Source organism: Cherax quadricarinatus, chromosome 14 (assembly GCF_038502225.1).
Source record: "Cherax quadricarinatus isolate ZL_2023a chromosome 14, ASM3850222v1, whole genome shotgun sequence".
Taxonomy (NCBI): domain Eukaryota; kingdom Metazoa; phylum Arthropoda; class Malacostraca; order Decapoda; family Parastacidae; genus Cherax; species Cherax quadricarinatus.
Genome location: NC_091305.1, coordinates 12,296,881 through 12,314,301, shown reverse-complemented (window position 1 = coordinate 12,314,301; position 17,421 = coordinate 12,296,881). Strand labels below are relative to the sequence as shown.

General features: G+C 40.0%; 1 protein-coding gene across 5 annotated transcripts in view; it reads right to left on the bottom strand.

The window, feature by feature from the left end:
• The window catches only part of LOC128695394 (SET and MYND domain-containing protein 4-like), a 415,476-nt gene that overhangs the window by 98,741 nt on the left and 299,314 nt on the right, over positions 1-17,421 (bottom strand). For 4 of the 5 annotated variants that reach the window (XM_070084852.1, XM_070084854.1, XM_070084856.1 and 1 more), the window contains one exon: positions 7,992-8,323. In XM_070084852.1, the coding sequence (XP_069940953.1) occupies positions 7,992-8,323 (332 nt within the window). The remainder of the gene's footprint in view (positions 1-7,991; positions 8,324-17,421) is intronic. The other variant, XM_070084853.1, reaches the window with a different exon arrangement.

Genomic DNA, 17,421 nt, shown 5'->3' with positions numbered 1-17,421 from the left:
GCCTTGGTGGGAATCGGCCGGTGTGATAATAATAAAAAAAAAATATATATATATATATATATATATTATTATTTTTTTTTTTATTATCACACCGGCCGATTCCCACCAAGGCAGGGTGGCCCGAAAAAGAAAAACTTTCACCATCATTCACTCCATCACTGTCTTGCCAGAAGGGTGCTTTACACTACAGTTTTTAAACTGCAACATTAACACCCCTCCTTCAGAGTGCAGGCACTGTACTTCCCATCTCCAGGACTCAAGTCCGGCCTGCCGGTTTCCCTGAATCCCTTCATAAATGTTACTTTGCTCACACTCCAACAGCACGTCAAGTATTAAAAACCATTTGTCTCCATTCACTCCTATCAAACACGCTCACGCATGCCTGCTGGAAGTCCAAGCCCCTCGCACACAAAACCTCCTTTACCCCCTCCCTCCAACCCTTCCTAGGCCGACCCCTACCCCGCCTTCCTTCCACTACAGACTGATACACTCTTGAAGTCATTCTGTTTCGCTCCATTCTCTCTACATGTCCGAACCACCTCAACAACCCTTCCTCAGCCCTCTGGACAACAGTTTTGGTAATCCCGCACCTCCTCCTAACTTCCAAACTACGAATTCTCTGCATTATATTCACACCACACATTGCCCTCAGACATGACATCTCCACTGCCTCCAGCCTTCTCCTCGCTGCAACATTCATCACCCACGCTTCACACCCATATAAGAGCGTTGGTAAAACTATACTCTCATACATTCCCCTCTTTGCCTCCAAGGACAAAGTTCTTTGTCTCCACAGACTCCTAAGTGCACCACTCACTCTTTTTCCCTCATCAATTCTATGATTCACCTCATCTTTCATAGACCCATCCGCTGACACGTCCACTCCCAAATATCTGAATACGTTCACCTCCTCCATACTCTCTCCCTCCAATCTGATATTCAATCTTTCATCACCTAATCTTTTTGTTATCCTCATAACCTTACTCTTTCCTGTATTCACCTTTAATTTTCTTCTTTTGCACACCCTACCAAATTCATCCACCAATCTCTGCAACTTCTCTTCAGAATCTCCCAAGAGCACAGTGTCATCAGCAAAGAGCAGCTGTGACAACTCCCACTTTGTGTGTGATTCTTTATCTTTTAACTCCACGCCTCTTGCCAAGACCCTCGCATTTACTTCTCTTACAACCCCATCTATAAATATATTAAACAACCACGGTGACATCACACATCCTTGTCTAAGGCCTACTTTTACTGGGAAAAAATTTCCCTCTTTCCTACATACTCTAACTTGAGCCTCACTATCCTCGTAAAAACTCTTCACTGCTTTCAGTAACCTACCTCCTACACCATACACTTGCAACATCTGCCACATTGCCCCCCTATCCACCCTGTCATACGCCTTTTCCAAATCCATAAATGCCACAAAGACCTCTTTAGCCTTATCTAAATACTGTTCACTTATATGTTTCACTGTAAACACCTGGTCCACACACCCCCTACCTTTCCTAAAGCCTCCTTGTTCATCTGCTATCCTATTCTCCGTCTTACTCTTAATTCTTTCAATTATAACTCTACCATATATATACAGTGGACCCCCGGTTAACGATATTTTTTCACTCCATAAGTATGTTCAGGTGCCAGTACTGACCGAATTTATTCCCATAAGGAATATTGTGAAGTAGATTAGTCCATTTCAGACCCCCAAACATACACGTACAAACGCACTTACATAAATACACTAACATAATTGGTCGCATTCGGAGGTAATCGTTATGCGGGGGTCCACTGTATGTATATATATATATATTTTTTTTTTTTTCAACAAGTCGGCCGTCTCCCACCGAGGCAGGGTGACCCAAAAAAGAAAGAAAATCCCCAAAAAGAAAATACTTTCATCATCATTCAACACTTTCACCACACTCGCACATTATCACTGTTTTTGCAGAGGTGCTCAGAACACAACAGTCTAGAAGCATACACATCTAAAGATACACAACATATCCCTCCAAACTGCCAATATCCCAAACCCCTCCTTTAAAGTGCAGGCATTGTACTTCCCATTTCCAGGACTCAAGTCCGACTATATGAAAATAACCGGTTTCCCTAAATCCCTTCACTAAATATTACCCTGCTCACACTCCAACAGATCGTCAGGTCCCAAGTACCATTCGTCTCCATTCACTCCTATCTAACACGCTCACGCATGCTTGCTGGAAGTCCAAGCCCCTTACCCACAAAACCTCCTTTACCCCCTCTCTCCAACCCTTTCGAGGACGACCCCTACCCCGCCTTCCTTCCCCTACAGATTTATATGCTTTCCATGTCATTCTACTTTGATCCATATATATATATATATATATATATATATATATATATATATATATATATATATATATATAGTGGACCCCCGCATAGCGACCTTAATCCGTGCAAGAGGGCTGGCTGTTATGCGAAATGTTCGCTATGTGAATGAATTTTCCCCATAAGAAATAATGGAAATCAAATTAATCCGTGCAAGACACCCAAAAGTTTGAAAAAAAAAATTTTTACCACATGAAATATACATTTTCCTACACACAAAGAGAAGGATACATGCACAATAGTAGAGTAGTACATGCACAATATATATTGTGCATGTACTACTCTACTAAATGAAGAATAAATGACACTTACCTTTATTGAAGATGCAGCAATGACTGATGAGACACTGTGTCCTGGGAGTGCCTTTTCCTCCTGAGTACTGTAGGTCCTGTTTGGTATTTTCTTCCAGAACAGGCCTTATCACACTGTGTATGTCACTACGATTCTTAAATCTCTCAAACCAACCTTTGCTGGCTCTAAATTCACCAATATGAGCACTAGTTCCAGGCATTTTCCCTGTTCACCTGGGTGTTAGTCGACTGGTGTGGGTTGCATCCTGGGAGACAAGATTAAGGACCCCAATGGAAATAAGTTAGACAGTCTTCGATGACACTGACTTTTTTGGGCTATCCTGGGTGGCAAATCCTCTGGGGTTAATTGTTTCTTGGTATTCTCAATAAGCCACACCAACAACGGTGCTACAGCAGCAGCAGCAGCAGCTGACGGTGGTACAGCAGCAACAGACGATGCTACAGCAGCAGCAGACGATGCTACAGCAGCAACTGACGATGTTACAGCAGCAGCAGACGATGCTACAGCAGCAACTGACGATGTTACAGCAGCAGCAGACGATGCTACAGCAGCAACTGACGATGTTACAGCAGCAGCAGACGATGCTACAGCAGCAGACGATGCTACAGCAGCAGCAGCAGCTGACGGTGGTACAGCAGCAACAGACGATGCTACAGCAGCAACAGACGATGCTACAGCAGCAGCAGACGATGCTACAGCAGCAACTGACGATGTTACAGCAGCAGCAGACGATGCTACAGCAGCAGCAGCAGCAGTAGACGATGCTACAGCAGCAGCAGCAGCTGACGGTGGTACAGCAGCAACAGACGATGCTACAGCAGCAACAGACGATGCTACAGCAGCAGCAGACGATGCTACAGCAGCAGCAGATGATGCTACAGCAGCAGCAGACGGTACTACAGCAGCAGGAGCAGCTGACGGTGGTACAGCAGCAGCAGCTGACAGTGCAACAGCAGCTGACGGTGATACAGCAGCAGCAGCAGCTGTACCACCAATAGTAGCGATGGTTGATTGGGGTTTATTATACAACCTGGCCAGCTCGGAGACACGCACTCCACTTTCATACTTATCAATGATCTTTTTCTTCATCTCCATAGTAATTCTCACCCTTATTGCTGTAGGGTTGGCACTAGAAGCTTTCTTGGGGCCCATGGTCACTTATTTTCCAGAAAAAAATCACCAAAAACACTGTAATAATACAAAATGTTCCGATTGTATGCTTGGATGTTACCGCGGAGGCTGGCTGGTAAACAATGCCACCCGTGGAACATGTGAGCGTGGCTCAGGCCGCACATTGGACGCGTCTCGGACGAAGGCCGCTGAGCGGGTCTTTGGGCGCTATGCGGGGCAAAATTTTAGCGATCAAAGCGTCCGCTATGCGGATTGTCCGCTATGCAAGGCGTCCGTTATGCGGGGGTCCACTGTATATATATATATATATATATATATATATATATATATATATATATATATATATATATATATATATATATATATATATATATATATGTCGTGCCGAATAGGCAGAACTTGCGATCTTGGCTTAAATAGCAACGATCATCTTGCCATATAGGACAAGTGAAAATTTGTGTATGCAATAATTTCGCCAAAATCATTCTGAACCTAACGAAAAAAATATATTTCACTGTATTTGTTCAGTATTAAATTATTGTAAACAAATCTAAAATACATTTAGTTGGGTTAGGCTAAAATAAATTGTTCTTGTTATAATAAGGTTAGGTAAGTTTTCTAAGATTCTTTTGGTGCAAAATTAAAAAATTTTACATCAACATTATTGAAAAAAAAAATATATCTTTAAATGCATAAGAGAAAATTTTAGAAAGGACTTAATTTTAAATGAGTTCTTGCTAATTGACCAGTTTTACATATTCGGCACGACATTATATATATATATATATATATATATATATATATATATATATATATATATATATATATATATATATATATAAACAAGTTGGCTGTCTCCCACCGAGGCAGGGTGACCCGAAAAGAAAGAAAATCCCCAAAAAGAAAATACTTTCATCATTCAACACTTTCACCTCACTCACATATAATCACTGTTTTTGCAGAGGTGCTCAGAATACAACAGTTTAGAAGCATATACATATAAAGATACACAACATGTCCCTCCAAACTGCTAATATCCCGAACCTCTCCTTTAGAGTGCAGGCATTGTACTTCCCATTTCCAGGATTCAAGTCCGGCTACATAAAAATAACTGGTTTACCTGAATCCCTTCACTAAATATTACCCTGCTCACACTCCAACAGATCGTCAGGGCCCAAATACCATTCGTCTTTATTCACTCCTATCGAACACGCTCATGCACGCCTGCTGGAAGTCCAAGCCCCTCGCTCACAAAACCTCCCTTACCCCTTCCTTCCAACCTTTTCGAGGACGACCCCTACCCTGCCTTCCTTCCCCTAAAGATTTAAACGCTCTTCATGTCATTCTACTTTGATCCATTCTCTCTAAATGACCAAACCACCTCAACAACTCCTCTTCAGCCCTCTGGCTAATACTTTTATTAACTCCACACCTTCTCCCATTTTCCACACTCCAAATTTTCTGCGTAATATTTATACCACACATTGCCCTCTGACAGGACACATCTCCACTGCCTCCAACCGCCTCCTCGATGCTGCATTCACATGTATATATATATATATATATATATATATATTATATATATATATATATGTCGTGCCGAATAGGCAGAATTTGCGATCTTGGCTTAAATAGCAACGCTCGTCTTGCCATATAGGACAAGTGAAAATTTGTGTATGCAATAATTTCGCCAAAATCATTCTAAACCTAACGAAAAAAATATGTTTGATTGTATTTGTTTAGTACTAAATTACTGTAAACGTATTTAAAATATATATAGTTGGGTTAGGCTAAATTAAATTGCTCTTGTTATAATAAGGTTAGGTAAGTTTTCTAAGATTCTTTTGGTGCAAAATTAAAATTTTTTACATTAACATTAATGAAAAAATATATTTTTAAACGTATAAGAGAAAATTTCAGAAAGGAATTAATTTTAAATGAGTTCTTGCTAATTGACCAGTTTTACATATTCGGCACGACATTATATATATATATATATATATATATATATATATATATATATATATATATATATATATATATATATATATATATATATATATATATATATACAGTGGACCCCCGGTTAACGATATTTTTTCACTCCAGAAGTATGTTCAGGTGCCAGTACTGACCGAATTTGTTCCCATAAGAAATATTGTGAAGTAGATTAGTCGATTTCAGACCCCCAAACATACACGTACAAATGCACTTACATAAATACACTTACATAATTGGTCGCATTCGGAGGTAATCGTTATGCGGAGGTCCACTGTATATATATAATTAACACACTGGCCGTTTCCCACCATGGTAGGGTGGCCCGAAAAAGAAAAACTTCATCAGAGTATAAAACATATTCCAACCACACAACAGAACGAAAAACTAACGTTAAAGATCTGGGAGTGATCATGTCGGACGATCTCACCTTCAAGGACCATAACATCGTATCAATCGCATGTGCTAGAAAAATGACAGGATGGATAATGAGAACCTTCAAAACTAGGGATGCCAAGCCCATGATGACACTCTTCAGGTCGCTTGTTCTATCTAGGCTGGAATATTGCTGCACACTAACAGCATATTTCAAGGCAGGTGAAATTGCTGACCTAGAAAATGTACAGATAACCTTCACGGCACGCATGAGATAAGATAAAACACCTCAATTACTGGGAACGCTTGAAGTCCCTGAACCTGTACTCCCTGGAACGAAGGCAGGAGAAATACATGATTATATACACCTGGAAAATCATAGAGGGACCAGTACCAAACTTGCACACGAAAATCACTCCTTACGAAAGCAAAAGACTCGGCAGACGATGCAACATCCCCCAATGAAAAGCAGGGTTGCCACTAGCACTTTAAGAGACAACACAATAAGTGTCAGGGGTCCAAGATTGTTCAACTGCCTCCCAGCATATATAAGGGGGATTACCAATAGGTCCCTCGCTGTCTTTAAGCAGGCAATGGACAAGCACCTAAAGTCGGTACCTGACCACCCGGGCTGTGGTTCGTACGATGGATTGCGTGCAGCCAGAAGTAACAGCCTGGTTGATCAGGCCCTGATGCACCACGAGGCCTGGTCACAGACCGGGCCATGAGGGTGTTGACCCCCAGAACTCTCTCCAGGTAAACTCCAGCTAATCATTCACTCCATCACTGTCTTGCCAGAGGTGCGCTTACACTACAGTTATAAAACTGCAACATTAACACCCTGAATCCCTTCATAAATATTACCCTGCTCACACTCCATTTGTCTGCATTTGCTCCCATCTAACATGCTCATGCATGCTTACTGGAAGTCCAAGCCCCTCGCACACAAAACCTCCATTACCCCTATCCAACCTTTCCTAGGCCGACCTCTACACGGCCTTTCTCCACTACAGATTTATACACTCTCGAAGTCATTCTATTTTGTTCCAACGTCTCCACATGTCCGAACTACCTCAACAACCCATCCTCAGTCTTCTGAATATATATATATATATATATATATATATATATATATATATATATATATATATATATATATATATATATATATATATATATATATATATATATATATATATATATATATATATATATATATATATATATATATATATATATATATATATATATATATATATATATATATATATATATATATATATATATATATATATATATATATATATATATATATATATATATATATATATATATATATATATATATATATATATATATATATATATATATATATATATATATATATATATATATATATATATATATATATATATATATATATATATATATATATATAATTCGATCTAATGAATTTATTAAAATATTAAGCTTTGATGCGTTGTGAATAAGGTTGTCTCTTGTCAATTCTTTTCGTATGTACAACGTAATGTTCCGTTTCTTATACTATGTGCATCCTACTCACTTTCGATATGGATGAACAGAAATATTATAGCCTATACGTACTGCACTCATGTATTACTATGAGGTTAGCGTAAACAGATTCTCTAATATTTCCCACAAATCACTTAACTGCAAAGTATTTTTCTGTGGGAAACTATCTATTTTACGTTATCTTAGGATAATATAGGAGATGGCAGACAGCTTCCAGAGAATCTTCTCGACGTTAGTGGGAGTGCGGGCAATGACAAGCCGAACAGGTATTACTCAACTGATCAACTTCCAATATTTACCCGAGGGCACAGGTGCCTTTACCACCGCCTGGCTATATAGCTTTAAAGCCTCCACATTGTTCTTTCTCCCAAAACACTTGTTACCCGCTTCTTTCTTCTCCAGGGCCTCCTTCTCGGATTTGCCCTTGAAAAACGTTTTAATATCGATATCATGAGCTGCGGGGAGGTTGAAGCAGAAGCGGATGCGTTCCTCATTAGTCTTCAGCTTAGAGAACTGGTTGAACTGGTCGTTGGAAGTGGCCTTACGCACCGCTCTATAGTAGTCTTTGAAGAACCCAGGTCGATCAGAATCCTCCAACATCCTCCTCGATCTGCAGAAGTAAAAATAGTTAAGTATGATTTAAGGCACTGGCTTGTCCTCTCCAAAATACTCTAGCACTATAATTACAATAAAGCTTGTATTCATATCCTGTAGCATTAATTACTCGAGTGTAGTTATATCTCTACGTAATCCTTCAATGGGGATGCCTAGATGATGGTGCAGGGCTCATGGAACAAGAAATTGGAGCTACCTTTCCCCTGTTTGGATTAAATCTAATCACATTTTATTCCCTAAGCGTTATTTGACCCTTGCAGGTTTAGTGCTTCTCATGATTATAATAATAATTAATAATCCATTTATAATTATAATTATTATTATTATTATTATTATTATTATTATTATTATTAATCCTTACGTGATAAACAGTAGCGAAATGTCTACAAGCAATCTACAGGTACCCCAAACTTAACAGCGTCATATAATTTCAAGGAGAGCGCTATTAACACTATTGGCGAAATTGAAAGAAGGCAAAAATACTTTTCCTATGCAAAAATCCCAGTATTGGGCTTTTACCAAGAAGTATGTTATTTTTACTGATGACACGAAGTGAGAAAAATGCTTAGGATGCAGTTCGAAGTGATCTTTAGTTTTCTTTTTTTTTTTAATATAGGGCTGAACTGGCAAGCCTTGGTCATATAGCCAAAACTTCAGTCAGCTGACCATGGTATGACTAATACTTTTACCAGGAAACACCCGTTCTGTTACCTAACAAAATACCACCACTTGTTAAAAAACCTATACCGGCTTGATTTCGCGAGTCCCTCAACGTTCACTGACTCCTGTGTGGGGGCTCCTGATTAAAGAATTGTACCAGACCTCCCCTTCCTTGGATAAAGGCTGATAGCCTTCTATTATCAAAGGAACTGTATGACCCTTTCTGGTTTAGCGCCCCTCCCCCATGAATGTAATAACAATCAGGGGCAGCTCCAGAATTTATATACTGGAGGGGGTTAGAGGTGGCCTTCTAGCTGGAAGTGGGAGGTGCTAGGAGACTTGCTCTGAAGCAGCGTTATTATTATTATTGTTATTTTTATTGTGGAGCTGAGGGAACTTTGGGAGGCAGAAGCCCCAAGCCCCTACCCCCTTGGCACTGTCTCTGATAATAATAATGACTCCTTTTAAAAGAGGGCTAAGACGAAAGATTGCTAAACACGTGTGTATATTATGCCAACATAATATACTCAGACCTGACGAGTCTTCAGGGAGTGTTACCGAAAAAAAACCTAATAGGAATAACTGGGAAATTACATATCCTCGACTGTCGTCTGCAGGTAGTGGTGGTTAGAACTACAACTTTTCCCGACACTTGAACCGAAGACCAAAGTTAGAGGTTGCCGAGTAAAGTATTTTGCTGGAATTCAAAGATGAAGACACGATCGATGAATTGCTGCCAGTAGCACTGGCAACTCCTAATATGTACAACCACAACCGTTTGCTGCGACTTGCCGCACCCATGACTTATGGGGCCAATGGCACCCAGAGTGCTGACCATCAATTCCGTGCCCCGGCTATAAGGCCGGAATCATCGAGCCTCTGTATAGAGCCACTAACGAAACCTCCACCTTTATACCATCAACAATTCCGAAGAAACACTGACTGGGTCAGTGTATAACTGATACCTGTCAGGACGAAGTTTCGTGGTGAAGAAAATACAAGCCAAGTACAAAAGTATGCAGGGGAACCTTAAATTTTATACCTGACCCAAAACAAATAAATAACAGTCAAACCTGAGACCTCTACCTTCAAAAGCTAATTTACTAAAGCACGGTACTCGTCCAATTCTATTTTCAGTCTCACTTCTGACGTGAACTTAAAACTGAAGGCCCCTTGCCTTACCAGAGTTCAAGCCCATATGGTACCAGGTTTACAAAACTAGCTACGTTCACGAAAATAAGAGATCTCCGTCTGCATAGATAATAAATCATGGAGTTGCATCATCTTTCTCAGACGATATACTGTGCTAGAATTTGTACAGTATAGACAAATCACCAGAATATAGGAGGCTTAAACTTATGACGTCGTTTCGGGAAGAGCGGAAGAGAAACATAAAGAACCTTGAGGTAATCATGTCGGAAGATCTTGTGTACAAGAAACTCAATAGTGATATTGTGCTATCATAACTAAAATGTAAGCAACAGACAGGTTGAATAAAAAGAACCTTCTAAACAAACAGATGCCAGGTTAATGATAAATATGGGAATTTTTCATTGGGGTCCATTTTGGGTTCTCATCTGAATGCAATCCACAACAATCAACTAACTCTCAGGTATTTACTGCTAGGTAACAGGACCAGTAGGTGTAAGGAGACTTGCCCAAACGTCCCCCTTCCCCTCGTGTTGAGCTGGACTCCACGTTTCCTTGGTAGTGAGCCAAGCGCACCACCCATTGCACTACGGGGTAGAAAGCTTGTTGTGGGAAAGCTGGAATGTTATTCTGTTAACTTTAAAGCCTATCAAATACAAGTGGGTCAGTACGACTGTATGTCATCTGTACAGCACCAATCAAAATGCTTTAATCCATAAAATTGTGCATACACACACAGTGATGCACACTCCTAGGTGCGTATCTCCGTTGACTTAAATTTCAACAATGTCATCTTGTTCTAGTTACATTCCTGGGAAGATCCTATTATTGTCTAGGTATAAAGCTCATCGAATGCGCGAGGGTCATTATTGCTGTATTTCACATGTACACAACCTGTCAATAATACTTAAATCCCAAAAACCGAGATTACATTGAACTCTCAGTACATATACACAAACATCAACTCTTGGTGTTTATATACCTTTTTCTCTGTCTTGTCATTTGTATACCATGATCATATCTTCTGTTCAGCGTTCTTCCTCTCATATTTGGCATCAGTTATATGCACTCCTTTAGGGTTCATAGTTGTATTTTGTATTTTACTAAGAGTTCCACATCAGTGCTGCTTACTCAAAATGGGTCACACATACAAGGCAAATACTGTTTTGAACGAATTTATCTAAATTAAAAAAAAAAAAAACTTAGCCTGTGCTTTTGATGTCATTCTGCTTGGCGTAATAGTTTTTTTTTTTTTTTTTTGTAACTTTTTCAGTTAACTTTTCCCCCTTGATGACACTTCAGTTTTCCTTGCCCATCGTTTTCAGTAACCATTTATTAGACTATTCGTGAAGTCTACGTCTTCTTGCAGTCTTTTACCCCAATAGTTTGTATTGTTTCTCCACTGTTTTTATTAATGACTCCGTCTGCATTTGTAATTTCCTTTGGAAGTTTTGAGCGAAGATCTCAATCTCTCATACCATGTTTTAAAGCTGAAACGTGTTTTCTAATGTCTCTGAGTAATTTGTTATTCAATTTCCAACCACATTTCGTGTACTTCAATGTAAGCTCCAATTCCCATACTTTCTTTGTTATTATTATATTAGCAGCATGAAAGTCTGCCTAGTCGCCACGCCTGCCTTAACCTCTCATGGGAATATCATCTCCGCTGCTCAACTGTTCTAGCAGCCATGGTGTCAGTCCTATGGTCCACAGAACAGCGAAGCTACTCTTTACTGCTTGCAATAAAAACTCATTTAATAAAAAGAAATCCTGGGCCGGGTGGACTGGCAAGGTGGTGAATAGAGCAAAGTTGCTTTCTCACTGACGGTGTACACCCAACACAGATTGACACCTGCAAGTGAACCATCTGGAGGATCCTGTTCTCAAGTTGAAAACTAAAACGTAAGAAGAGCGAAACAATAAGGTATTCTTCTCACAAGGGATTCTTAATAACAATAAGACGCCATGCTCACTGGAGAGGCAAGTGAAGATCGTTTTAAACAGGGGGGGGGGGCAAGAATGCTACAACTCTAAATTAAACATAATCGAATTCCGGAGGAGGCATAATATTTAACTTTGCAACAGCGAGGAGAAACGCTCTGGCAGAGGCACAAGGCGTTACCGAATTAATCAAAGTTGGTGTTTACTCTTTCCCAACAAACCTCTGGCTGTCTTCACAAAGGAACTTGACAAGTTCCTCAAATCAGCTTCTGACCAGCCGGGCTGTGATTCATGCGTTGAACTCCGTGCAGCCAGTAGTAAAAGCATGGATGATCAGGCCTTGATCCACCGGGAGGCAATATTCCAGTCTAATGAGAACCAGCCAATATAATGCCAATATTAAAAAGGGAACAGAAAGAAAGCCTTATCCTTGATGTGTTACTGATCAGGAAGCTGTGGTGCACAGGCAGACCGCTTACCACCAGCACCAAGTCTGACTGATCAAGCCGTCAACCACAAGACTGGACTGAGACTGAGCCGAGGGCGCCATCATTCCTGGAACCATCAACAAGTTATACACTAGGTATATACGTAATAAAAATGCGCACATTTTTTGGTTATTACTTTTAACGGTTCTTACCAAGAATACTTGTGAAAAATTTTCAATGAAATATCATTTTTCGCTTCTGAAAGGAAGCTAAATACATAAGAACATAAGAACATAAGAAAGGAGGAACACTGCAGGAGGCCTGCTGGCCCATACTAGGCAGGTCCTTTACAATTCATCCAATATGAAATGAATATGTATGAACAACATTCACGTTGAACTCTTGAAGTTATTATCTTACTAAATTACCAACAAACAGGTAAGACATCTTGTTTATCCTATATTGACACTGGAGCATTGGTGTCAAGTTAAGTATTTAAGAGAGTGTTTTAAGAGTCCGTGTGATACATAGGAATGAGAAACAGGTGAGCTCAGTGAGAGTTTTCTTAGCAAAATGATCTAGTACATCAAAATTTAAAACATCATATGTATGATATGGGATCTTTGCATTAACGACGCTTAGAAGATTTATAAAAAACTTTAATTAGAAGTGCACGAGTGTGAGGGAAGCCTTGTGTTGTTTGCTACAGCGTCTATACCAGTCTATACCAATATACTTGTATACACACAAAGATGAAAGTGTCTTAACTTTATTGTCAAGGCACTTTATAATGCATATCTTGAGATCTCCTATTGGCTATTACGCAGAGAGAGAGAGAGAGAGAGAGAGAGAGAGAGAGAGAGAGAGAGAGAAAGAGAGCGTGTGTGTGTGTGTGTGTGTGTGTGTGTGTGTGTGTGTGTGTGTGTGTGTGTGTGTGTGTGTGTGCGTGCGTGCGTGCGTGCGTGCGTGCGTGTGCGTGTGCGTGTGTGTGTGTGTGTGTGTGTGTGTGTGTGTGTGTGTGTGTGTGTGTGTGTGTGTGTGTGCTCGCGTGTGCACGTGCGTGTGTAACTAGTAAGAAATTAAACCTCCTACCAAAGCTAAGATTCGACTAAATCTGCCAGATTTAATTTATTCACTTTAAGTTAAAAACAGCTAAATCCTTTGTTACCATAAACACTAAAATTTTAATGCATGAGGAAATATCCTAGTAAGTTACCTAACAGCTACACAAAAAATACAAATCTTCAGTTGTGATCTTCCAACAAAGATGGTGTCAGAAAACATGCAATGTCAGCAGCAACCTTGAACATTCTTCTGACAGTCTTAATTTCCGGGAAACTGTTGGCAGTTGCTAGACTAGCGTGCGTGAACACGTGTAACTTACAGTTTACAACCCAAACATTTAAACATCATTCAACTATCAGGTGATGCAGACTGTTTTAGAGAATGGTTTACATCATTTCACAGTCTCCCATTCGCGTTATCAGCTTCAGTGTCTACCTTTGATATACCTTTGAAGAGTTTCCAGAGTTTAACTACCCTCGGAGCCCGGCCATGGGTCAGGCTCGTCTGGTGCTCGCCTGATTAACCAGGCTGTTGCTGCTGGAGGCCCGCTGCCCCACATATCCATAACAGCCTGGTTGATCTAGTACCTGGTGAAGATACTTGTCCACTTTCCTCTTGAAGGCTTCTACACTTGTTCCAGCCGTGTTTCTGATATCTTCTGGTAAGATAGTCTGGGACCCCGGATGCTGATACGATGTTCCCTTATTGTCCCCACCGCACCCCTGCTCCTCACTGGGTCTACTTCCAATTTCTTGGATGTTAGCAAATCTATATATTTTAGAAAATTTAAAAACAATTAATATATAAAAAAGAATGTTTTCACATAGCAGCACAATTTTACGGATAATTAAAAATTCTTCAAAAGCCGTCGTTTTTCGGTTGTTTACCCCGCTATCAGTCTGTTGATGGCGCACCTCACCTCATCACTGATATCTTTCTTTGATGGCCTCCCTTGCATTGTCTGAGAAATTTATGATGTAATAAATTAGAGTAGATAAAGTGAGGTGGTGATATCAGTGTTTTACACAGCCAACTTGTGCCAACTTACCCTATACTTTTTCTGTGAATTTATGTTGTGTCAGAAGTCATATAATTATCATTGATATTATTTATATCAACTACATCTGTCCTGAAAACTAACAAGTAATTTTACACATATATCACTCACAATATTTTTAAGCGTTATACAGCATTTGGGAAATGTAGACATATATACTGTACCTGCTTGTTTCTGGGGCTCCTTTACCCTCCTAGCCTAGCCTGAGACCAAGCTTCTTTGGTGGCTATTTGACTAATAAAAGTTATTGCTGCTAACAACCCGCAGGCCCGTACAGATCATAATCTGATTAATTGGGTTTTCAGGAGATAACTCTAAGAGACTTATGTTTAAGGCCACTTTGACAAAAAACTGGATACCTTGGTACAGTCTATGTATAGTAGATGCGACAGATTTTTTAAAAGGGCAGACTACAAGGGAGGGTTGGTCTATGTCAGAAAGTAGGTAATATGTACTGGCCTACTTAACAGCACGAATATAGTCGAAATTCTGGTAGTAAAAACTAAGAATCAAAATTAATTTATTGTTCTCGTATGAAAACCACCAGATACAACACCCGCAAAGCTTAAATATCAGCTACTGAAAGTCAAAAACTGCCCTACAAGCCTTTCACACCCAGTCCCTAGTATCTTATTTCTTGGTAATTTCAGTGTAAGACACTTAAACCAAAAGAATATAACAAATGCGCTAATAGGAGAAAGTCCCTGGAGGTGGTCTGGAGGAACAGTCACACACAAATGGGTTGTTAGGACAATGGGATAAATTCGCCTCACGTCAGCAAGTAATCAACTAGATTATAAAATACCCTCTACCTCGTATCACAAATGATGCGGATCTGGTGCGGAACAAACCAGACTTGAGCAGCCCAACACAAACCCTCAGGAGGATATACTCATCAAATTAAAATTCTATAATGTATAGATTAATTGTAACTGGAATAAGCTAGGAAGATCTGCAATGTTTCTTGCCTTTTCTTAGGGCAAGAAACATTGCAGATCTAGAGAATGCACAGACAAATTTGAGTATCTAAATTACTTTAAACAATTGAAATCCTTTTAATTATACCCCTTGGAAATTAAGCAAGAATCATAATTTGCACTTTTAAAATCCCAAAGAGACTGGTGCCAAATATGCACATCGAAAGCCCTTCGAAGGCAGGAGCCTCAGAAGACTGCAAAATACTAGTGTTTAGTCTTCAACATTGTACCTGCCCTTGTCACATATCAGTCCATCCTCTTAGCCACAGACATCACGGCACTTGTATAAACAGTCAAATGGGTGACTGTTGACGGAGCCTTCAAGAGTTTAAATACGACTGTTTTACATCAGCCCCGCGCAGTGGCTGCCAGGTGTTGTAATCACCTTTTATCTTATATTTAGAGTTTTTCCAAACTAACTTAGAAATGTACTCCAAACTCTATGTGAAACAGTGGCATAGTTATGAGGAGGATGAGTTACATGATCCTCAACAACCTTCTGCATCACGCAGGTTTTGTAACTATCGAAGGAGGAATTGTAAGTGTTCTCTCTTTCGCTGGATCAAACCTGATTACTGTAGTTCCCATTACTCAAACGCTGTATGATCCCTACGGGTTCAGAGCTTCTCGATGAATGCAACAATAATCACTTTCTTCAGTGTCAGGGTACTGGGGGAATTAAGTTGGATGATTTATTCAGTGTAGATTTGCCATATCATTTTAAAGTTTGCTGACTATCACATGGACAGGTGTTGGTCAAAATTTTATCTTTGCGAGAACAGATTATTAGATTTTATGAAGAACAGAATCACTACTGTCAACTGTTAAAAGAAGATTTCTATAGAATATTATATTTCTGTGTGATGTCATGTCCAAGTAAAATGACTTCAAAAATTATGTGTAAGGTAAAACTAAGTCTATAAATAATATATAGCAAAAAATCCAAGCGTTTCAAAAAAAAAAAACTATCCTTTTTCTAAACTTTTCTTTCTCAAATGGAAATTTCGGATTAATACTTTCCCCAGCTAGCGAAGACCATTAATGAGCAGGATTCATCTGAAGAATACAATGAAAGATTTACTTTGAGAATCATGACATCACACTGAAATTAACATTTCAACCTCACCTAGTTGATGTCTCCAAGGTCCCTCACCTAGTTGATGTCTCCAAGGTCCCTCACCTAGTTGATGTCTCCAAGGTCCCTCACCTAGTTGATGTCTCCAAGGTCCCTCACCTAGTTGATGTCTCCAAGGTCCCTCACCTAGTTGATGTCTCCAAGGTCCCTCACCTAGTTGATGTCTCCAAGGTCCCTCACCTAGTTGATGTCTGTCCCTCACCTAGTTGATGTCTCCAAGGTCCCTCACCTAGTTGATGTCTCCAAGGTCCCTCACCTAGTTGATGTCTCCAAGGTCCCTCACCTAGTTGATGTCTCCAAGGTCCCTCACCTAGTTGATGTCTCCAAGGTCCCTCACCTAGTTGATGTCTCCAAGGCCCCTCACCTAGTTGATGTCTCCAAGGTCCCTCACCTAGTTGATGTCTCCAAGGTCCCTCACCTAGTTGATGTCTCCAAGGTCCCTCACCTAGTTGATGTCTCCAAGGCCCCTCACCTAGTTGATGTCTCCAAGGCCCCTCACCTAGTTGATGTCTCCAAGGCCCCTCACCTAGTTGATGTCTCCAAGGTCCCTCACCTAGTTGATGTCTCCAAGGTCCCTCACCTAGTTGATGTCTCCAAGGTCCCTCACCTAGTTGATGTCTCCAAGGTCCCTCACCTAGTTGATGTCTCCAAGGTCCCTCACCTAGTTGATGTCTCCAAGGT